At 45.7% G+C, this 23,608-nt stretch overlaps 1 protein-coding gene and 2 long non-coding RNA genes across 4 annotated transcripts in view; 2 read left to right on the top strand and 1 right to left on the bottom strand.

The window, feature by feature from the left end:
• The window catches only part of LOC136788623 (uncharacterized), a 314,374-nt gene extending 299,454 nt beyond the window's left edge, over window positions 1-14,920 (top strand). Inside the window, exon 2 of the long non-coding RNA XR_010827264.1 lies at window positions 11,932-14,920. This is a non-coding gene — a long non-coding RNA (uncharacterized lncRNA). The remainder of the gene's footprint in view (window positions 1-11,931) is intronic.
• LOC136788622 (uncharacterized) overlaps window positions 1-19,193 on the bottom strand; it is a 69,362-nt gene extending 50,169 nt beyond the window's left edge. Inside the window, exon 1 of the long non-coding RNA XR_010827263.1 lies at window positions 17,952-19,193. This is a non-coding gene — a long non-coding RNA (uncharacterized lncRNA). The remainder of the gene's footprint in view (window positions 1-17,951) is intronic.
• A 142-nt stretch (window positions 19,194-19,335) lies between these two features.
• The window catches only part of LOC125181434 (transcription factor BTF3), a 29,455-nt gene continuing 25,182 nt past the window's right edge, over window positions 19,336-23,608 (top strand). The window contains exons 1-2 of one of the 2 annotated variants that reach the window (XM_066987178.1): window positions 19,336-19,482; window positions 19,775-19,843. In XM_066987178.1, coding sequence (XP_066843279.1) covers window positions 19,351-19,482; window positions 19,775-19,843 — 201 coding nt within the window. In that variant the 5' untranslated portion in view covers window positions 19,336-19,350. Of the gene's footprint in view, window positions 19,487-19,774; window positions 19,844-23,608 lie in introns of both variants that reach the window. The other variant, XM_066987180.1, reaches the window with a different exon arrangement.

The raw sequence follows: 23,608 nt of genomic DNA, 5'->3' as shown, positions 1-23,608 counted from the left end.
ACAACATCTTCCCTTCAGGATACCTTTCCTTCACACCCAACAGGAGTCACCTCCAGAGGCTGAGGACTTGTGCTCCTATTCCAATCGCTTCATCAATGCCCCCTTCCCTAGAGAGGGATCTCAGCTGTTGGGCTTCCTTGCCTTCCAGTTCCTGGCTTCTGGCCCCCTTATCCCAGAATCAGAGTAGCCACCTGACAATGTAGTCTCCTGGACGATGGCTGAAATCTTTTGCATATTTTGCAGCTCACTCAGGGATAGGAATTGGGTGGTTTCTGACTCACTTATTTTCTCACTCCCCCTCCTCTTCTTGTGATGGCCATACTGCAGAGCAGTCTGCCTCTTCTATTTCTTCCTCCTGCTCCCTCTTAGGAGAAGCTTCTTCCGTTACTAAATGAGCTGGTGTCCTGGTTTTAGTTAGGATAGAGTTAATTTTCCTCCTAGTAGCTGGGCTGGCTTCTGCTTCCATTGTTTCTTCTTGACTATAGCAGCAACTGATACCACCGAGGGTCGGCTCTCTCCTACCAGCCATCTCCTCCCCCCGAATTATTGCTGAGCATGACGTATGGAATATTCCTTTGGTCTGTTTGTATCAACTGTCCTGGTTGTGTCCCTTCCTGGCTTCTTGTGCTCCCCCAGCCTATTCATTGGCATGGCAACGAGAAGCAGAAAAGTCCTCAGCTTAGTGTAAGCCCCACTCTGCAACAACTAAAACATGGGTGTGTTATCAGCACTATTTTCATCCTAAACTAAAACACAGCATCCTACCAGCTACTAGGAAGAAAATTAATTCTATCCCAGCCAAAATCAGGACAAGGTGTTAAAGAATTTCTGTGATCATGGCTTAAATGACCAAGCTTTCTTGAATTCAGTATTGGATGTCTACAGGAACAATGTGTTTATTTGATTCTCATTCATCTATGCATAAATATATAAGATATCATCTTTTTCACATACAACCAGAAAGTAATATGGTGATTTCTGACTTTTATCTGTTCTCTAGCAAGATATTCATTGTGCCTGTCTACCATGGGAGCCTTACATGAAAACTTTTCTATGTAAGCCTTTATCATTCTGATTGACACAAGTTTCCAAGTATTCACTAACACCTGTTTCAACCATGTTCAGTGAAGGCAGGGGATTCCTTATGCAGCACTTCTCTAACTACTCTCTAGACTGCTTCTGCGGGGTGTTATAAATAGAGGCATCCCATAGCTCATGAAAGGCTTGAAGGCCAAGTATTTTGGGTTGCTCAGTTTAAGAGTTACAGGCATGGTGAGAAAAGGACACTGTTTGCTGAGGATCTCTCTCTCTTCCTAGATGCTCATGTATATTATGGATCACTCCATGCTACTCAACAGCACATGGTACAACATTGTAATATCTGAGATGAAAATAGCACTGTACTTTAGTTCATTCTTCCTGGACTTCCATTCAATGTTTATATCTTTAGTATCTCTTCAACATTTAAGAATTATTTAGTGAGTCTCATCTCTAAACTTCCAGAGATGGTTTCTGGAGAAGGTATCTCTCCCGACACTTTTGCTCCTGTGATCCATAACGCTGCTACTTTCCTTCATTAGTTTACTAACATGTATGCATATTTTTCCAAATAACAGCATTTTTCCCCTAATGTCCTGGAGCATCTACATTAGGAATGATAACATTATTATTCCCTGTGGTGCCCTGTTGATGTGCCATATATTTCTTTCTCGTGTGCTGAATATGGCATTCTTTTGAACAAACATTTCCTTTGACTTTGAATATCAGGCATATTTCCTTCACTGCCTGAAAATATATTGAATATTTGATCTTTGTGTTCACTGAAATCAGGACAAATATTACTTCACTTTAGTCTGATCACTTATGCTTGTGACCTGTGATGCATTTCCTGAATATGATTTTAACACATCTTCTCAATGTACCCTGTTGTTACTTATGCAGCATTAGCCATGTCTTTCAGGAGAGCTTTTCCACTGACACTGGGACTGCAACTTTTGTCATTCTTCCACCTTTAATCTTTCACATAATTTAGGAGACAATTTTCACAAGTAACCATTTTAACTGTCTTTTTCCATTCCTATGCTTCTTCTGTGCAGCTAAATGATATTCTTTGAGAATTCTGATATCCTAAGTTTCACCCTTTTTCAGAACTGATAATATGATCCCAGAGCAAAGGGATATTCCATACTATATGATGTCACACTCAGCAATAAAAGCTGGGAAAGGGGAAGGAGAGGGGGGTCTCTCATTATGAAAACATCTGTCCTCCCAAACAACCACTATGCATATTGAGGCCCTGCTTCCCAGGACGTGGCCGAACATTGATTGTTGACGGGAAGAAGAGAGTAATTTCTTTTCTCTCTCTCTGTACTTCCGCGTAGCCATTGCTTATCTGTTTTCCCCTCTTCCTTTTCCCTTTAATTAAATTAACCTTATCTCAATGCGTGAGTTGTTTTTCTTTTTTTGTTTTATTTCCAGCATACTTTCTTCTTCCCCTCTTCTTCTAAGGAGGGGGCGTGAGAGAACAGCTGTTGTGGAGTTCAGGTGCCCAGCAAGGTAAAACCACCACAGTCCTTTTTGGCACCAAATGTGAGGCAGAGAGATTTTCTTTGTATTGCTGAAGCTGGCTGGACACAACATCCACTGTTGGTCCCATCTCATCTTCCCAATTCATACCTGCCAGTGTTCTGGCATGTGATGATGGTGCACCCTGTACAAACTTCCACCACATGGACAGTGTGCACATGTAAATGTACATGTAAATGTACATTTGTAATGTACATGTAAATCCAAAAGTACATGGCGTACCTTTACAACCAGGTTCTCTACCCGGGCAGCAATATCTTGCCACAATGCAGCAGCCCAGATGGGTTTACCTCTGCGCTGCCAGTTGTTCTGCTTCCATTGCTGCAACCACCCCCACAGGGCATTTGCTACCATCCATGAATCAGTATAGAGATAGAGAACTGGCCACTTTTCTCGTTCAGCAATATCTAAAGCCAGCTGAATGGCTTTCACTTCTGCAAACTGGCTCGATTCACCTTCTCCCTCAGCAGCTTCTGCAACTCGTCGTGTAGGACTCCATACAGCAGCTTTCCACCTCCGATGCTTTCCCACAATACGACAGGACCCGTCAGTGAACAGGGCATATTTCTTCTCATTTTCTGGTAGCTTGTTGTACAGTGGGGCTTCTTCAGCACGGACCACCTCCTCCTCTGATGATATCCCAAAGTATTTGCCTTCTGGCCAGTCCATAATCACTTCCAGGATTCCTGGGCGACTGGGGTTTCCTATTCGAGCCCGCTGAGTAATCAGTGCAACCCACTTGCTCCATGTAGCATCAGTTGCATGATGTGTAGAGGGGGCCCTTCCTTTGAACATCCAGCCTAGTACCGGCAGTCGGGGTGCCAGGAGGAGCTGTGCTTCAGTACCGACCACTTCCGAAGCAGATCGAACTCCCTCATATGCTGCCAATATCTCCTTTCGGTTGGAGTGTAGTGGGCCTCAGATCCTCTGTATCCCCAACTCCAAAACCCTAGGGGTTGACTTCGAGTTTCCCCAGGCTCTTTCTGCCAGAGGCTCCAGGTGGGGCCATTCTCCCCGGCTGCGGTGTAGAGCACATTCTTTACATCTGGTCCCGTTCAGACTGGCCCAAGGGCTACTGCATGAACTATTTCCTGCTTAATTTGTTCAAAGGCTTGTTGTTGCTCAGGGCCCCATTCAAAAGCATTCTTCTTACGGGTTACTTGGTAGAGCGGGCTTACAATCAGACTGTAATTTGGAATGTGTAATTCTCCAAAACCCCACGACACCTAGGAAAGTTTGTGTTTCTTTTTTGCTAGTTGGTGGAGACATAGCTGTTATTTTGTTGATCACATCCATTGGGATTTGACGACGTCCATCTTGCCATTTTATTCCTAAAAACTGGATCTCTTGTACAGGTCCTTTGACTTTATTTTGTTTTATGGCAAAACCAGCTGATCAGCCCTTCTACTCCCTCTGGGGGACTGCCCAACAGGAACCAGAGCAGTAATTTTCCTTGGAGACACCATTTTGGCTGCTGTATTTCCTTGCATTTCACGTACCTGAGCTACTAGTGTCAAGGTAGGTTCCTCATGTCTTCCCCGTGATCATGGAGATAAAACCATAGCGTGCCATGTGCTGTGTGTCCATGGTGCTCTCTCCCTCGAGCAGGAAAATGCCGACACTTAATGGCTGAGATACTGCTCCATCTGGGTGAGTAGGAAGATATATGTTCTTCAAGGTGGTGAACCTGTTGGGACAATTTCTCCACAGCCAAAATGCAGGCCCGTAGTGAGACAGAGAGTTTTTCTTCATATTGCTGAAGCTGGCTGGACATGACATCCACCTTTGGTCCCATCCTATCTCTCCAATTCATCTCTGCCAGCATGCTATCGTGTGATGATGGTGCACTCTGTACAAACTTCTGCCACATGGACAGTGTGCACTGGACTTCATCAGAATCTTTGGGTGTCTGGTCATTGTCCAAATCAGTATAAACCATCTCCAGCACGACTAATTCCCTAAGGTGCTGGAAACATTTCTCCGTGGTGGTCCACTTGCCTAGTTGATATACAATGTCTTCCTTGAAGGGATACCTTTCCTTCACACCTGACAGGAGTCGCCTCCAGAGGCTGAGAACCTGCGCCTCTGTCCCAATCTCTCTGTCAATGACCCTTTCCCTAGAGAGGGATTCCAGCTGCTTGGCTTCCTTGCCTTCTAATTCCTGGCTATTGGCCCCAGTGTCCCAGCATCGAAGCAGCCAGGTGAGGATGTGCTCACCTGGGTGAAGAGTGAAGAGCGAAATCCCTTTGTATATCTCACAACTCACTCAGGGATAGGGATTGGGTGGTTTCTGACTCGTTTATGATTTCTGACTTCCTGCTGTTTTTGTGATGGCTCTGCTTTAGAGTTGCCTGCCTCTTCCACATTTCCCTCCTTGCACTTTTTAGAAGGAGCTTCTTCCCTTACTGAACGAGCTCACTTCCCCTTCCATTGTTTTGTCTTGACTATGGGGGCGAATGTTACCATTGACAGTTGGCCCTCTGGGTTAGCCAAAGTGTGTGTTATCTGGTCATCGGATTCAGAGACCTCCTCCTCCATTTGAGGGTGCTGGGTAGTGTTAACTGCCGTTTGATAGGTGCAGGCCAGGTCCCAGCACAGTGCAGCAAGCTGGAATTCTCCAGCATTGTGAGGGTCAGGGCATACATCTTTCAATCATTCTGTCATTTTTTTAGGATTTCGCACTTGTTCAGGGGTGAAGTTCAAAACCATCGGAGGAGACAACTGTGACAGGTACCTGCCCATATCCTCCCGCCCACCTTGCCACCCACCACCATGCTGCCTCGGGGTAGAATCCTGGGTGGTATTCTTCACTAATTGTTCACTCCATTCACTACTGCTCTCTGGGGCCATCTGTCCATACAGTTTTTAACCCAGCAAAGGGTGTACCTGTCTCTTAATATGCTTTAAATTTTGGTTAGCCCTGAAGTGGTCAGGCAGTTGGACTAGATGATCTTTGGACGTCTCTTCCAACTGAACTATTCTATTCTATTGCATGAACCACATAAAACAGGATCACATAGTACAATCACAGAATCACAGAATAGCCGAGGTTGGAAGGGACCTCTAAAGATCATAGAATCATAGAATGGCCTGAGTTGGAAAGGACCACAAAGATCATCTAGTTCCAACCACCCTGCCATAGGCAGGGACACCATCCACTAGATCAGGTTGCTCAGGGCCTCATCTAACCTGGTCTTGAACACCTCGAGGGATGGGGCATCCACAACCTCTCTGTGCAACCTGTTCCAGTGCCTCACCACCCTCTGAGCGAAGAACTTCCTCCTAGCCTCTAATCTAAATCTCCCCTCTTTTAGTTTAAAACCATTCCCCCTTGTCCTGTCATTATCTGATTGAACAAAGAGTCACTCTCCATCTTTTTTATAAGTCCCCTTGAAGTACTGAAAGGTTGCAGTGAGGTCACCCCAGAGCCTTCTCTTTTGTAGGCTGAACAGCCCCAGCTCTCTCAGCCTTTCTTTGTAGGAGAGGTGCTCCAGCCCCTTGATCATCTTTGTGGCCCTCCTCTGGATCTGCTCTAACAGCTCCACATCCTTCTTGTGCTGGGAGCTCCAGACTTGGACGCAGTACTCCAAGTGGGGCCTCACAAGGGCTGAGTAGAAGGGGACAATCACCTCCCTCGACCTGCTGGCCACTCCTCTTTTAATGCAGCCCAGGATGCAGTTGGCCTTCTGGGCTGCAAGCACGCACTGCCAACTCACATCGAGCTTTTCATCCGTCAGAAAAAATCACAGAATCACAGAACGGATGAGGTTGGAAGGGACCTCTGAAGACCATCTAGTCCAACCCCCCTGCCGAGCAGGATCACCTAGAGCACGTTGCACAGGATGGCATCCAGGTGGATTTTGAATATCTCCAAAGAAGGAGACTCCACAACCTCTCTGGGCAACCTGTTCCAGTGCTCTTTCACCCTCACAGTAAAGAAGTGCCCTCTCATATTCAGCCAGAACTTCCTGTGATTCAGTTTGTGCCTGTCACCTCTCGTCCTGTCGCTGGGCACAACTGAAAAGAGACTGCCTCCACCCTCTTGACACCCTCCTCTCAGATATTTATACACATTGATGAGGTCTCCCCTCAGTCTTCTCTTTTCCAGGATAAACAGGCCCAGCTCTCAGCCTGTCCTCGTACAACAGGTGCTCCAGTCCCCTAACCATCTTCGTAGCCCTCTTCTGGACTCGCTTCAGTAGTTCCACGTCCCTCTTGTACTGGGGAGCCCAGAACTGGACACAATACTCTAGGTGAGGCCTCACCAGGGCTGAGTAGAGGGACAGGATCACCTCCCTTGACCTACTGGCAACACTCTTCCTAATGCACCCCGGGATACCGTTGGCCTTCTGGGCCACAAGGGCGCATTGCTGACTCGTGGTCAGCCTGCTGTCCACCAGGACTCCCAGGCTCCTCTGCAGAGCTGCTCTCCAGCAGGTCAGCCCTCAGCCTGTACTAGTGCTTGGGGTTATTCCTCCCTAGGTGCAGGACCCTGCACTTGCCCTTGTTGAACTTCATGAGGTTCCTCTCGGCCCAACCCTCCAGCCTATCAAGGTCCCTCTGAATGGCAGCACAGCCCTCTGGAGTATCAGCCACTCTTCCGACCTTTGTGTTGTCAGCAAACTTGCTGAGGGTGCACTCCCGTTCCATCATCCATGTCGTTGTTGAATAAGTTGAACAAGACTGGACCCAGTACTGACCCCTGGGGGACACCGCTAGCTACAGGCCTCCAACTAGACTCAGCACCACTGAGCACAACCCTCTGAGCTCTGCCATCCAGCCAATTATCCATCCACCTCACTGTCCACTCATCCATCCCACACTTCCTGAGCTTGTCTATGAGGATGTTATGGGAGACAGTGTCAAAAGCCTTGCTGAAGTCAAGGTAGACCACATCCACTTCTCTCCCCTCATCTACCCAGCTAGTCATCTCATCATAGAAAGCTATCAAATTGGTTAAGCATGATTTCCCCTTGGTGACTCCATGCTGACTACTCCTGATCACCTTATCCTCCACATGCTTGGAGATGATCTCCAGGATGAGCATCGCCTTTCCAGGGATGGACGTGAGGCTGACTGGCCTGTAGTTGCCTGGGTCCTCCTTCTTGCCCTTTTTGAAGACTGGCGTGATATTGACTCTCTTCCAGTCCTCAGGCACCTCCCCTGTTCTCCATGACCTTTCAAAGATGATGGAGAGTGGCCTAGCAATAACATTGGCCAGCTCCCTCAGCACCCATGGGTGCGTTCCATTGGGGCCTGTGGATTTGCGGATGTCAAGTTTGCTTAGATGATCCTCTTCGACCGAGGGAAATCCTCCTTTCTCTGGACTTCCTCTCTTGTCTCCAGAGTCTGAGATTCCTGAGGGCTTATCTTAGCAGTAAAGACTGACGCAAAAAAGCCATTCAGCAACTCTGCCTTCTCTATATCCTTTGTCACCAGGGCACCCGCCCCATTCAGCAGCAGGCCAACATTTTCCCCAGTCTTCCTTTTTCTACTGATGTATTTAAAGAAGCCCTTCTTGTTGTCCTTGACATCCCTTGCTAGATTTAATTCCAAATGGGCCTTAGCCTTCCTTGTCGCATCTCTGCATACGCTGACAGTGTCCCTATATTCCTCCCAAGTGGCCTGTCCCTTTTTCCACATGCTGTAAACTTCCTTCTTCTGTCTGAGCTTCACCAGGAGCTCCCTGTTCATCCATGCAGGTCTCCTGCAGTGCAGCAAGCTGGAATTCTCCAGCACTGTGAAGGTCAGGGCATACGTCTTCCAAACATTCTATCAGTTTTTTAGGATTTTGCACTTGTTCAGGGGTGAAGTTCAAAACCATCGGAGGAGACAACTGTGACAGGTACCTGCCCATATCCTCCCACATACCTTGCCACCCACAACCACACTGTCTTGGGGCAGATTCCTGGGTGGTATTCTTAACTAATTGCTTAACCTTAGGGAGAAAGAGAAACACATTGTGCAGACCTAGCAATAGGAGTATGTTGGTTACCCATGGGTATTCAAAGTACTCAAAAGCTGCTGCAAGTAGTCCATGGGGAAAGAAGGAGGAGGTACCATTCCTGATATTATTCATAAACTGACTTCCAGATCAGGAAAGGAAGACAGTGTAATTTTGAATATTCCCAAAAAGATAATTTCCAGGAGACCAAAATGATAACAATGCAGGGCCTGAATACCAGATTATACTCAAGGCCAGTGCTTTACAACACAGCAAATTAAAAAAGAAAACAAACAAAAACGAACACAGATTTTAGCACATTCTCCGAACGGATATAGAGGAGAAGGGAGAACATGGCACAGATTATATAAGACAGGATCACATTAAAATAATAACAGCAAGCTGAACATGGTGACTAGTAAGTAAGTGTGTTAGTCGTAAGCGTTTTAATCAGTTCTACTGTTATCTCAACTCTTTGCGCCCCACATTGGGTGCCAAAAATGACTGTGGTGGTTTTATTCAGATGGGCAGCAGAGCTCCACCACAACTGCTCTCTCACTCCCCCTCCTCAGAGGGAAAGGGGGAGAAAATACGATGAAGAGGGCTCAAGGGTTGAGATAAGGACAGGGAGATCACTTAACAATTATCGTCATGGGAAAAACAGACTCAGCATAGGGAGATTCATGTCATTTATTGCCTATTACTAACAAACTAGAGCAGTCAGAAAGAAAGAAAAACAAACTAAACACATCTTCCCCCCATCCGCCCTCTTCTACCTCCTCCCCCCAAGTGGCGCAGTGGAATTGGGGAATGGGGGTTGCAGTCAGCCTATAGCACGTTGTCTCTGCCGCTCCTTCACAGTCACTCTCTTCCCCCGCTCCAATGTGGGGTCCCTCCCATGGGATACAGTCCTTCCCAAACTGATCCTACATGGGCTTCCCACAGGCAGCAGCTCCTCAAGAACTGCTCCAAATATGGGTCCGTATCACGGGGTCCATCCATCAGGAGCAAACTGCTCCAATATGGGTCCCCCACGGGCAGCAGCTCCTTTCAGGTCACCTGCTCTTGCATGCGCTCCTCTCCACAGGCTACAGATCTGGCCCAGAGTCTGCTCCGGCAGGTGTTCTCCACAGGCCACAGCCTCCTTTAGGTCAGATCCACCTGCTCCACTGTGGGTTCCTCCACGGGTTGCAGCGTGGAAATCTGCTCTGCCATGGTACACCATGGGCTGCAGGGGGACAACCTGGTCCACCACGGTCCTTTCCACAGGCCGCAGGGGAACTTCAGGTCCAGCGCCTGGAGCACCTCCTCCCCCTCCTTCTTCACTGACCTTGGTGTCTGCTGGGCTGTTCCTCACACCTCACCCAGCTGCTGTTGCGCAGCAATGTTTTTCCCTTTCTTAAATATGCTCTCATAGAGGCACAAACATCGCTTATTGGCTCGGCTCTGGGCAGCGGCAGGTCCCTTTGGATTTGGCTGAAACTGGCCTTTATCTAACATGGGGCAGCTTCTGGAGTCTTCTCGCAGAGGCCACCCCCTGCAGTCCCCCACTACCAAAACCTTGCCACATAAATCCACTACAAGATGACACCAAGCTGAGTGATGCAGCTGATACTTCAGAGGGAAGAGATGACATCCAGAAGGACCTGGACAGTCTTGAGAAGTGGGCTCATGTGAACCTCGTGAAATTCAGCAAGGCCAAGGGCAAGGTCTTAAATCTGGGCTGGGGCAATCCCAAACATCAGTACAGACTGGGGGATGAATGGATTGAGAGCAGCCCTGAAGAGAAGGAAATTAGAAAAGTCATTAGCTCACTCTTTTTTTACAATGAACAAAATTTTCCGTGTCAGGCAATCCGCTTACAAATTAACAATCAGCTCTGCTGTAGAGATATCAGAGCAAATCAAGTATACACACATATTCTCTCTCTCTCTCAGCACAGCCTTGACAAAGCCTTGGCTCTGGGAATTACTACATTAATCAATACAGAAGGATAAATTAAGTATGAGCATAGTCTTATAGATATAGGAACGAAAGGAATCGTTTATTGAGGATATTCCAGACAAAAAATGATTTAAAAGGCATTAACATACAGGTTGAGATGACAAGGTCAGTAATATTTCTAATGATGCCAGAAGGCCCATCAGATTCGGTTGTGGTGATGATGGGGGCAAGATTGCAGAGCAACACAGCTTCTCTCTCATGTCACATGGTGAGCATGTGCAGCACTGATGGGATCACCAGCCTGCCTCCTCCATAAATCTCCTGCACCCTTTTATGCAACACAGGCCCAAAGCCCACAAAGACTGCTCAGCTTTCTGCATGGTGATAATCGTCACTGGAGCCTGATATATGAGTTCCCGATAATTGTGAGATTAGACCCAACAGACTCCTCAGAGTGGGCAAAATGAAACACAGTAGTAAACCTCTGAAGAACTGAAATTTCAGACTATGAATGATGAGGAACACAGGCCAAGGAAATGGGTTTACAAATGTTCAAATGTAGCAGCAACTGCTTGAGTTAGAGCCTTGGAGGTGTGCACTTAATTCTCAGAACAGGATTCAGATAATACAGAAAAATATTCATATATATATTCAGATGGTATAGAAAAAGAGCATGTTCAGACCTCAGTGATGCAAAACATCACTACAGAAGAAAAGTTCTGAGAACCAAAGAGAGTGCAAACAGCGTGTTCAACAAGAAGAGAACAGTTGCATATGGGTGTGTTATAAATGACTGAGTCCCAAATAGGTTTACAATCAAAGTTTACAATTTATTAAACGAATAGAGGCAAGCAAACAGCGCTGGGTGCGCCGGGAGTCTCTGCTCCACCAGGACGCACACCTGTTACGTAAGGCGGCTGGTTTTTATGCTCCTAGGCTAATACATATTCATTACTACTTCTAGAAGAGGCAGGGTTATTATAATTGGTTTCCCGAATCCAAAGTCCTCCCAGGTGCGCCTGCTTATCAGTCTCTGTTAGTCTCTCGGGGGCCGCTCGGACAGGGAGGCTCATATTCTTCCTCCTTATCTAGTGGTCTCTTGGCCCGATGTCAGAAGTTACTGCACGTCCGTGCAGAGTCAGCAGTTTTTCTCTGAAGAAATCCCTTTGTTCGCTTCTCACCTAAACCCAGGCCTCAATGTTAACCCTTCACACCCCTTAGTGGCACGAATTGCTGGACCATTCCTTACAATTCCTCCCCTTCTTTTTAATATCATCAATTCGTGTCTCTTCTTCAACCTTTGTTAGTAACAATTGGATTTCATCAGTCAATTCTCGGGGTGCCCATTTCTTAAGCATCATTATCGACACATCACCTTTTCTCTCCCGAAGTCATCACAAATTGGGTGCTATTTATTATTCGCAGTACCAACAACGTAAAGCAAGGTATCATACAAGGTATAAACAATAATGTCATTACACCACATAAAAATAAAAATAACATCCTTTTAACCCATGGTCCACCGGGCAACCACGAAAAGAAATCCCAATCCATACCCTTCCAGGTTTGTACTGGGACGTGGGCTAACTTCCTAATTTCCTTTGTTATCTGTTTAACCACTTTTCCATTATCATCAATTTGTAAACAACAATTAGAATCGTTCATTTTTCCACACACTCCCCCTTCTTCTGCTAGTAAATAGTCTAAGACCATTCTACGTTGAAAGATAGCATTCCTCATCTGAGTGGATTGATCAGCCAGAAGATCCAAGGTCGTCGCTGTTTGATTGGTTACAACTTCGAGGATAGCTTGCGACCTAATTATTCAGTTCAAATTATAAATAGGTTCTCGGGCTCCTGATACCAACTCATTCGGGTTCCAGGTAGCTGGCCCATAATGCTGTATGATTCTTTCAGGAGGCCATTCATCCTTTCCCCATTTTGGGGCACTATCCCCGGCTAAGGAAGTATCAATAGATCGTTTCACTCTGTTCAGGTCATCATATAATCTTATTCCTAAATGATTTCCTTGTGTTTGTGACAATAAAAAGAACAAGGGTCTTATGTACCCCACATAGCATATTCCCAACCAGTTTCCGGGTAGCCTCTTGTAAGCATGTTTGCCACACACCCAATAATGTCCCTTTAGGGCCCACGTCCCGTTTGGAAAATGACCATCCCATCCATCTTTACCCTTTGGGGCGTGATAATACAGAGTGTCCTTGTTACCGAGTGGTCCTGTTACAATGTCTGCCCCGTTTGTACTCGTATATGCGCGCTTCCAAGCTCCCACGTTGGGTTTCCACTTACAGTCACAATTCAGTTCTCTTTGGCGGCCTGTCATATTATAAGCTGACCAGAAATGTTTAAAGAACACTCGCCTCCCATTCTCATCCTGCCATTTCCAACGATAGACCCGCACCACATGCTATTCCTTAGTGGTGGTATCACGCTGACAGCTCAAGATTTGACCATCGAATTGTCCCCCCGCTTGTGCTCTTGCCACAGTTTCACATCCGGATCCAAAAAATTCTCAATATGAGCATTTCAGCCAAGTCCCGTTTCTCAGCTGAACATGTGTGGCGTTCCATTTCCCACTACGTGCTGTACAGCTTACAGGACTACATCCAGGATCGGTACAATCATATCCGGGGGACAGAGTCCAATTGCAAATGCTTTTTCCCACTGCCACTGTTCCTGTTCTGTTCAAGCAGTATACACCCCGAGTTGACGAGTGCAACTGCCATGGACCTCCTTCCTCTTTCCAAAATTGCGTCCCATTATGAACTTCGCTCAAGTTACTGACCCACCACTTGGGTTCGACCGGGCCTGCTACCCAGGGCCAACTTTCAGTTCCCCCCGGTCCTCCACAAATCCAGCAGTTACTAAGGTTAAAGGCCTTGGCCACTTCCTCCCCCAAAGTGAAAAAGTTATTCCTCCATTCCTGCCCATGGCCCAATTGCCCCTGTAAAAACAATACCAGGAAGTATAGCATTTCTTATCCTTTTTCGCCGTCCAATCTTGAGAGTGTGGGAAGCGCCTTCAATCATGGGGTTGGGCCCGCTTTCAGAGCTTGTGTTACCATTCAGCCCTTCGGGGTGATCCAGCTCCTGGAAAAACTAATCACAATTTTATTACGGGTTTAAAAGGTTCTCATGTTATTTTTCTCAGGACAACCTGATCTTAGCGCGGGAGAAGTCCGGTCGAGGCACTCTCACTCGGCGGTCAATACCCATAGGGGTCGCCTCCCTCGGTAGACCATACACGCCGCAGTGGAGGGTCCTACCCCGGTCTTGCCTTCTCCCTTTCCTCCCTTCAGCCTTGTCCTCTTTATCCAGTGCCCTTAATTCATGCAGAACCTCATTGCTGGGATATCAGTTCCTCTTTAGTCTCAGTTTCAGTTCCCCAGGAGTGGACTCAACCCTCCAGGCTTCGGTAGTTATTGGTCCTTTTATTCTGGATGCGTGGGTCCAACCCCTTTCTGCTGTTCTCACAGCTGTTTCAGTAGTAAGTAAAACAAGGTACGGTCCCTCCCATCGGGGGTTCAATGATTCTTCTCTCCAGGTTTTTATTAAGACCTTGTCTCCTGGTTGTATTTTATGAATAGCAAATCCTAAAGGTGGTGTCTGAGTCATCATCCCAATTTCTCTTAGCTCCTGTAATCTTCTTCCAATGGTAATTATGTATTTCTGGATACTATGATCCTCAACTACATTGTTCCCTAGGGGCATCCCTTGAGAATAAGGCATACCATATAACATTTCATATGATGATAATCCAGTCTCACTGTGTGGTTTAGTTCTTATGTTTAAAAGTGCCAATGGTAAGCATTTCGTTCAGGGCAGCTGTGTCTCGATCATTAACTTAGCCAATTGTTGTTTTATTGTTTGATTCATCCTTTCTACTTTCCCTGAGCTTTGTGGGTGCCACGGAGTGTGGTATTCCCACTGAATACCTTTCAAGGGGTACATCCTTCAAATCTTTGTGGCTGGCGTATGTTCGATTATTTCCACACAATTGTGTTCCAACGGTCCTTCTTCTGGAACGGTTCCTAGAAATACTGCTGGATATAACAGGTTAGTCGTTTTCAAGGTTATGTCATCTTGTTCAGTTAGGATTGCCTGATATTTCATCATCCAGCTGGGTGATAACCAGTGCCCCCCCCCCTTTGTTCCAAAACGGTTGTTACCATATGTGGTCCAAAAACTTCAATACGTTTTCCCATTTGAAGGCAAATAATTTTCTACTATCTTTATCAAGAGGTATGCAAAAGAAGGCATCCTTTAAATCTATCACGGTAAACCATTTATATTTCCCTTTCACAGATGTTAACAATGTGTAAGGATTAGCTACTACCGGGTGAATATCCTTTGTTATTTCATTTATTGCTCTAAGATCTTGTACAAATCTATACTCGCCATTCGGCTTCTTTACTGGAAAAATTGGAGCATTGTATTCTGATTTACATTCTTCCAGAATCTGATATTTGAGAAATTTGTCAATAATTTTCACCATTCCCGTGCCTAGCTTCTATCTTAAGTGGATATTGTTTGATTCAAACAGGTTTGGCTCCTTCCTTTAATTCCACCTTTACCGGTTGTGCCAGTTTCGACTTCCCTGGTACATCTGTTTCCCATACTGCTGGTATAACTGCATTTTCTACTTCTCTTGGAATATTAACAAAGGGTTTATCTTTGATCATTAGGATTTGTCCTACTTTGGACTCAGGTACCTTCATTATTAATTCTCCATCCTCAAAGGTTATTGTTGCATCTAATTTGGCTAATAGATCCCATCCCAAGAGTGGAATCGGGCATTCTGGTACATACAAAAATTCATGGGTTAGTTCCTTACCCCCAAAACACAAATCAAGGGGTTGTAAGAATGACCATTCCTCCTCTTTCCCTGTGGCTCCAATTATTGTAGTTGTCTTAGTTCCTAATGTCCTTTTAAACTATTTAACACTGAATATGTTGCTCCTATTACATTTACTGACTAATTAATACAGAGAAAGAAGCTCCCATAACCAACAAAAAATTCAAGCCTCTGTCTTCGTTTCCTAGCTTTATTTCAACTGGTGGACCTGCTAGGGTAGATGCCCCAGGTCCCCATCATTCCTGACTGTTGTAAGTTTGTCCTGCAGCCTAAGACAATTTCTGATATCAGGGGCTGATTGCCCTGGAAAGAGGCTAGCCAGTTGCCTCTGTTTGTTTTTTTTTTTGTTTTGTTTTGTTTTGTTTTTTAAGCCAGGTCCATTTTTTTTTTCTCATTGCATTTCAAAGTTGGTCCAAAAATTCCATAAATTCCATAGGGGTTTCTTTTGGACCTTGTTGGAACAGATTCTCAATTCCCAATAGCCGATTTAACCAGATTTTAGTATTTACATAATTTCCGGGGTGATTAGGGTCTCAGTGAGGGGGTCGGTCAGGGGAATGCAATCGTTGAAAGTTCCCTGAGCGGTCCCATTGGCAATCTTAGCTCACACAGGAACTCAGGTTGTTTTAAGAGTTAGCTGCTTTTCTGTTTCCACGACAACTCTCTCGGACCCATCACGGTCCCTCTGCCCCAGAGGGCTCACACCCGCGATTTAGAGATCTCAGCCTCGGGTTGAGACGGAACTATTAACATTCCTACATCCTCTTTCCCTGCTCATTCAACTTCAAACAGCTCTGTTAAATACTACACGCCACACAACCTTTAACACCTTCAACAACCCTTTTAACACTTCCTTTATCTTTCTCCAGCCTGTACTTTTCTAATGCCAACACCAAAGGCTCAGTCAGGGGCCAACTTAATTCCAAACCTTTTCCCTCCAAGATGCTGAAACAACATATCACTATACAACATTTCATCCTATTTTCCTTCTCTCCTCAAAAACAACATTAATTGCAAGACACTGTTATAGTCGATTGATCCATAAAGTGGCCATTTAGTTTATATAGTGGCCACCATTGATTGCAATACTTAGTGAAAGTCCTCTTGCTTTCTGTGCCCCCATTTCTAACAATATCCTTCCAATGTGCCAATATGCACCCAAGGAGGCTCTTTTTTTTTTTTTTTTTAGGACGTCTTTTTTTGGATTTTACCCATTTCCTTGATTTCCCATTCCCTTTTATTTATTTATATTAGTTACTGTCCCTTGTTTCAATTTCCACGCAAACCTTTTTATTGCAGGTTTTTACTATCTTTTCCCAATCTTCTTCCCAAATGTCCCAGTTCTCTGGGATTAAACTCTTCTTTCCACATACAAACTTTACTATTTCAGATTATTAATGAGCCCCATTCCAATCATAAATCCGCAGGTCTTCGGAAAAACACCTGAAGCACTCAGCCTTCGGTCTTCTAGACAAACAATAACACCTTTTCCACAAAATTTACATTTCAACAAGACCGAATTTCAAGCCGAATGCTAATTTTTCTCATGCACTTTGTTAGTAAGCCCACACGAAACAAGGAATCACTCCTGTGTATCCGTCGAGATGGGGGTTTAAAAGGTATTGAGGCCTAAATAAATTCGCTCTCCCCCTTCTTACCAAATTCCCAGGGCTCAGGCCCGAACCACCAAAGAAGTGACTCTCCATTCTACGGCTTTGATAATCAGTCAGCCCCCCTCCCCCCATACTTGGGAAACTGACCGAACACCACCGCGAATATACCCAAACTTCTAAACTGTTACTTAGATAATGCTCCCACCTTCCTCCTTGACACAGTCAAAACATTTAAGAACTAAATAGGATTATAAGATGCACCACCGGGGGTGGATTGTTAGGATATAGAGGTGGTAGGTTATCCAATGACTCCTATTCATCATCTTTTTTTTCCTTTTTTTTTTTTTTCTTCTTCTTCAAACTTCTCATCTGTTTTTAGTGTAAATATTGAGGCTGGAAAAGGACGTGAGGTCCTGATCCATAATCCTGCATAATCACTTTCCTCCTGGCTAAAAAGGTTCCTTTGAATTAACATGTATATTTAAGGCCTGGCAAACCCAGTCTTCAAAGGATCTGAAAACGGGCCAAAAGACATGTGGTCTTAAAGGCTACTTTGGCCATTCTATCATACAATACTGGACCATTTTTAATTTACTTTTTTCCTTTTCTGGGGCCCCTATCGTTCCAATTTCTAATCATTATCCCTAATGGACTTTCTGGTGGTATGTCTGGTAATTTGCTCCCTTTTCTCTGGTCCCGGGTCTTCAATTTTGTCTGACCCATCTAGGAATTTTACTGTGGCACTTCCTACAGCCCTTGGTTGCCTTAGTGAGAGTGTCTTGCAGGGGGTTTAGGACCTATCACCCACCCACGAATCCTATAGGAATCGCTTCGGTCCTTCATCGGCCAAGTCCCTCGCGGGAGATTGGAACCGCGGTTAGAAGACCTCCACAATCGCTTCGGAACTACGTTCCGTCTCAATCACACTCTCTCACACACACAGGCAACCGAATCCCACCCAACCGAACGGTATACGCCTTAAATACTTACGACTCCGTCGTCTTCGTTCAGATCTTCGCGCGCAGAATTACGGGCAAAATATAGTGCTGCAGCCGGCAAAGGGAGCTCATAAAAAAATCTAAATCTTTGCTTGCCCTTATTCAGGTTCAAGATGGCATTAGCCCCGACCTGACTCGAACAGGAGCCACCAAATGGTGGGGGCGCCCCTCCTAGATCAAGTCAGAATTCAGGAACCAAGACCATCCCGGACGAGCCCCCAATTGTTATAAATGACTGAGTCCCAAATAGGATTACAATCAAAGTTTACAATTTATTAAATGAATAGAGGCAAGCAAACATCGCTGGGTGCGCCGGGAGTCTCTGCTCCACCAGGACGCACACCTGTTACGTAAGGCGGCTGGTTTTTATGCTCCTAGGCTAATACATATTCATTACTACTTCTAGAAGAGGCAGGGTTATTATAATTGGTTTCCCGAATCCAAAGTCCTCCCAGGTGCGCCTGCTTATCAGTCTCTGTTAGTCTCTCGGGGGCCGCTCGGACAGGGAGGCTCATATTCTTCTTCCTTATCTAGTGGTCTCTTGGTCGGCTGTCAGAAGTTACTGCACGTCCGTGCAGAGTCAGCAGTTTTTCTCTGAAGAAATCCCTTTGTTCTCTTCTCACCTAAACCCAGGCCTCAATGTTAACCCTTCAAATCCCCTAGTGGCACGAATTGCTGGAGCATTCCTTACAGGTGATTGATAACATAAAAGAGGATGCAGAGTCAAAGCAAAAGAACTAGGATGGAAGAATTGTAAAAGGAAATGAATCACCATATAGGCTGTGGTTACACACAGCCTTGAAAAAAAGTCTACGTGGTTTGATTTTGGTGATGAAGGACTGGCTTTGTGCCTGGAAGGCCACATTGCAGCAGCTGTTTAGTGCAGCATTGCCCCAGATGGATCACTGAAAGAAAAAAAAAGGGGGGGGAGGCAGGGTCGAAAGAAGAAAAAACATGGACACAGGAACATAAACGAGACAAAAGTACTACATCTAAATGTGTTTTTTTTTAAGTAAAAAATAAATACTCCAAGAATCATGAAGGATTTCTGCTGACGGCAGAAAAACAATCTAAGACAGGGTGACAAGTTACAAAAGGAAACGACAGGTGCTGAAAGCCAGAAAGGGGCTGAGAAGTACAGCCATGTGCTAGGGACCACTCATTGAGCCGGACGCAGGGAAGAATCGATCCCATTCCAGGGGCCGGGGGCTTAGCCTCACACCCTCACTCGACCGTACAAATCAATTTTCTTTTTGAGCTGCGGCATGCAGGAGTCTAAAGATCTCCGCAAGCATTTGCTACAGGGACGGCACCACCTGAGCAACCCCTAACTTCTCCCGCGGTGACGGTGACAGCTCTGCCCACCGCCGCAGAGGAGGAGGTGACTGCACATGCGCTGTGCGACACGGCGTACCTCCCTTCCGGCCGCCATCTGGCTATCTGCCGCGGCTGTACTTGGCCCCTTGTTCCTGTTTGCGGTTTTCGTGTTTTTTCCCGTTTCGGTAGCGCTGTGCTTGCCCCAGGAAGGTACAAGGGAGACCGTGGGGGTGGTTGGGAGGGTTCGTTACGTGTCTGGGGATGGCGGCGGTGGCTGGGGGGGAGGGGAATAGTAAAGGAAAGACGGTTATGGGCTGAGGTGCTGCGCGCGAGCAGACTATTTTCTCCGTCCCGCCATGGCGGGGTTGGGGCGTCTTCCTGCTGGGGAGTGTGTGGCTGCATAGACTGACGCATACTTGCTCCACCGCTGGGTTGCTGTGGCTTGTGCTGTTGGGTGCTTCCTGGCTTGTTTCATAGGCTTTCTTGTTGCTTCTGCAGATGAAAGAAACAATCATGAATCAAGAAAAGCTTGCCAAGCTCCAGGCTCAAGTGCGCATTGGTGGCAAGGTAGGAATTGCTTCCCCTTCCTGTCTCCTGGCCCGTGAGACTGTACGTCTCTGCCCACATGCAGGGCCTGGGACACGAGGTCCTGAAAGCTTGGGTGGGGAGCAGTCCTGAGGGCTCTCAGTTTGGCTTGACTGTAGGGGAAGCTGCCCTGCTGCAGTGATCTCTAGTCAGTTCAACGGAAGCAGAATGTAGGAGATGAACTTCCAGCTTTTTCTGTTCGGATTTGCTATGTTATAGCTGATTAGAAGCATATGTTCTTGTATGGGCAGTTAGAAGGCACTTAAGGTTTGAAGTAGACCTTAGAGCAAGTGAGCTCAGGTATAGCTCTCATAATAAATTTTAGAGGGTTATGTTCCAAATTCAAGTCGTACATCCTTAAGTTGACCATGGCAGTTTTCTTGCCTTTTAGGACAGCTGAAATTTCTGTACTTGTCATGCTCTTATTATTGTAGAATTAGGAAGTATAATGCGCTTGGAAGACCCTCTTATTTTATCATGACATTTGGATACACTTATAATCGGGGAAAAAAAAAAAGGAAAGACTTTGAACATGTGTATGCTAGCAAATGTTTAAGTTACGGTTTGAGTTTTTTAGCAAGGACTCGTTAATATTGGTTTATATATTTGAGGAAATATACATGTGTTATTTTGGAATACGAACTATTCAACAGAACTATTACTGACAGTCTCCAGTAGCTTTCATTTCTGTGTGGAAGTTTTTGTCTTCAGCTGGAGACTTAGCCTTAAATCAGAGGAAAACTAGTTTTTAACTAGCTTGATGATTTTGCATGTTCTTTAAATGGGTTACTAGTTAACCAGAAAACTATTATATTGTTGATTATGTGTATGTTACTGACATGTATTCTAACACGTTTCTGTCATTGATCATGTAAGAGTATGCATTCAGATTGCAGCTCTTACAACTCTGTGCTCAATATAGGTCTTCTAGAGACATTAAGTGATGCTTATAATATGCTGGTGATGCTGCCATTCAGCTTTGAAATTGGCCTGTGAAATACTTATACTGGGTCTGGCTGGGATGTTAACTTTACTTGCAGCAGCCCGTATGCAATACTTTGAATGTCTGAGCTTGATGGTTTTTTGTTTGTTGGTTTTATAACTGGAAATGATTACTAGAATTCTTCGTGACAAAGTCACCGTATAAATGGAGATTGCCTCCTCCACACCCAAAGTAATCAGCTAAGGGGGAAGAGTAATTTCTCCTTGTGTGAAAAGGCTGCACGTTCTCTGCTGAAAAATTTTCGTGACATTGCAAGGCTGCAGATCTTACAAGCTAAATATTATATTTAGGTGGAGGGGTATTGCACTTCATGTGTAATTTGAGATTTTTGTATAGGGTGTTGGTACAGCTAAACATCATGTCTTCTCTTCCAAACCTTCTTAGAAGACTGGCAAATGAATCTGTGGTCTGCTGTATCCACATTGTTCAGTACAGAGGTAGAGGGGTGTGAACAGCATGTCTCAGCTTGATCAGGGTAGAATTTGCTTACTAAAATCCTGTAATCTTCAGAAGCTTAAATTTGCGGAGATAAAAGCAGCAGCTATTCACTTCAAATTAACTTCAGATTGTCTGAAGCTTGATATCTGTATGTAGTATAGGTAAAAGTGTGGGGGGGGGGGAGGTACATGTTCCTACATAGCCTTTGATTCAAGACAATTTGTAAAAACTTACTGAGAAGTTTTTTGTCCAGAGAAATTTAACATAGGCCTTATGTTGCTCGATTTGTGTGGTAGTCAAGGTACATGAATGAAGCCATTTCTTTCATTACTGTCAGGGAACAGGGAATCTACATAAAGCTTTCTAGACAAAAGACTAAATTTTTGAGTTGTAGTCTTCCACGTTTTAGCTTCATGTGATCTAAAGACAAATTACAGAATCACAGAATGGTTGAGGTTGGTCCAACCCCCCTACCAAGCAGGGTCACTTAGTGTGTGTTGCACAGGATAACATCCAGGCAGGTTTTGAATATTTCCAGAGAAAGAGATTCCACAACCTGTGCCAGTGCTCTGTCACCTGCACAGAAAAGAAGTTCTTCCTAATGTTCAGATGGAACTTGCTGTGCTTCAGTTTGTATCTGTTGCCTCTTGTCCTGTTGCTGGGCACCACTGAAAAGAAAAGAGTCTGGCCCCATCCTCTTGACACACCCTCCCTTCAGATATCTGTATGTGTTGATAAGATCCTCTCTCAGTCTTTTCTTCTCTAAGCTAAACAGGCCCGGCTCTCTCAGCCTCTTCTCGTATGAGAGATGCTCCAGTCCCCTTGTCATTTTCGTAGCCCTCCGCTGCACTCACTCCAAGAGCTCCATGCCCCTCTTGTACTGGGGAACCCAGAACTGGACATAGTACTCCAGGTGAGGCCTCACCAGGGCTGAGTAGAGGGGAAGGATCACCTCCCTCAACCTGCTGGCAACACTCTTCCGAATGCACCCAGGATACCATTGGCATTCTTAGACACAAGGGCACATTGTTGGCTCATGGTTAACCTGCTGTCCACCAGGACTCCCAGGTCCTTCTCTGCAGAGCTGCTTTCCAGCAGATGAGCCCCCAGCCTGTACTGGTACATGGGGTTATTCCTCCCCAGGTGCAGGACCCTGCACTTGCCTTTGTTGAACTTCATGAGGTTCCTCTCGGCCCAGCCCTCCAGCCTGTCAAGGTCCCTCTGAATGGTCCCTCACACTTCCCCTTCCATTGTTTTGTCTTGACTATGGGGGCGAATGTTACCATTGACAGTTGGCCCTCTGGGTTAGCCAAAGTGTGTGTTATCTGGTCATCGGATTCAGAGACCTCCTCCTCCATTTGAGGGTGCTGGGTAGTGTTAACTGCCGTTTGATAGGTGCAGGCCAGGTCCCAGCACAGTGCAGCAAGCTGGAATTCTCCAGCATTGTGAGGGTCAGGGCATACATCTTTCAATCATTCTGTCATTTTTTTAGGATTTCGCACTTGTTCAGGGGTGAAGTTCAAAACCATCGGAGGAGACAACTGTGACAGGTACCTGCCCATATCCTCCCGCCCACCTTGCCACCCACCACCATGCTGCCTCGGGGTAGAATCCTGGGTGGTATTCTTCACTAATTGTTCACTCCATTCACTACTGCTCTCTGGGGCCATCTGTCCATACAGTTTTTAACCCAGCAAAGGGTGTACCTGTCTCTTAATATGCTTTAAATTTTGGTTAGCCCTGAAGTGGTCAGGCAGTTGGACTAGATGATCTTTGGACGTCTCTTCCAACTGAACTATTCTATTCTATTGCATGAACCACATAAAACAGGATCACATAGTACAATCACAGAATCACAGAATAGCCGAGGTTGGAAGGGACCTCTACAGATCATAGAATCATAGAATGGCCTGAGTTGGAAAGGACCACAAAGATCATCTAGTTCCAACCACCCTGCCATAGGCAGGGACACCATCCACTAGATCAGGTTGCTCAGGGCCTCATCTAACCTGGTCTTGAACACCTCGAGGGATGGGGCATCCACAACCTCTCTGTGCAACCTGTTCCAGTGCCTCACCACCCTCTGAGCGAAGAACTTCCTCCTAGCCTCTAATCTAAATCTCCCCTCTTTTAGTTTAAAACCATTCCCCCTTGTCCTGTCATTATCTGATTGAACAAAGAGTCACTCTCCATCTTTTTTATAAGTCCCCTTGAAGTACTGAAAGGTTGCAGTGAGGTCACCCCAGAGCCTTCTCTTTTGTAGGCTGAACAGCCCCAGCTCTCTCAGCCTTTCTTTGTAGGAGAGG

Source organism: Anser cygnoides, chromosome W, assembly GCF_040182565.1.
Source record: "Anser cygnoides isolate HZ-2024a breed goose chromosome W, Taihu_goose_T2T_genome, whole genome shotgun sequence".
Taxonomy (NCBI): Eukaryota; Metazoa; Chordata; class Aves; order Anseriformes; family Anatidae; genus Anser; species Anser cygnoides.
This window is presented reverse-complemented; position numbering and strand designations above follow the sequence as displayed.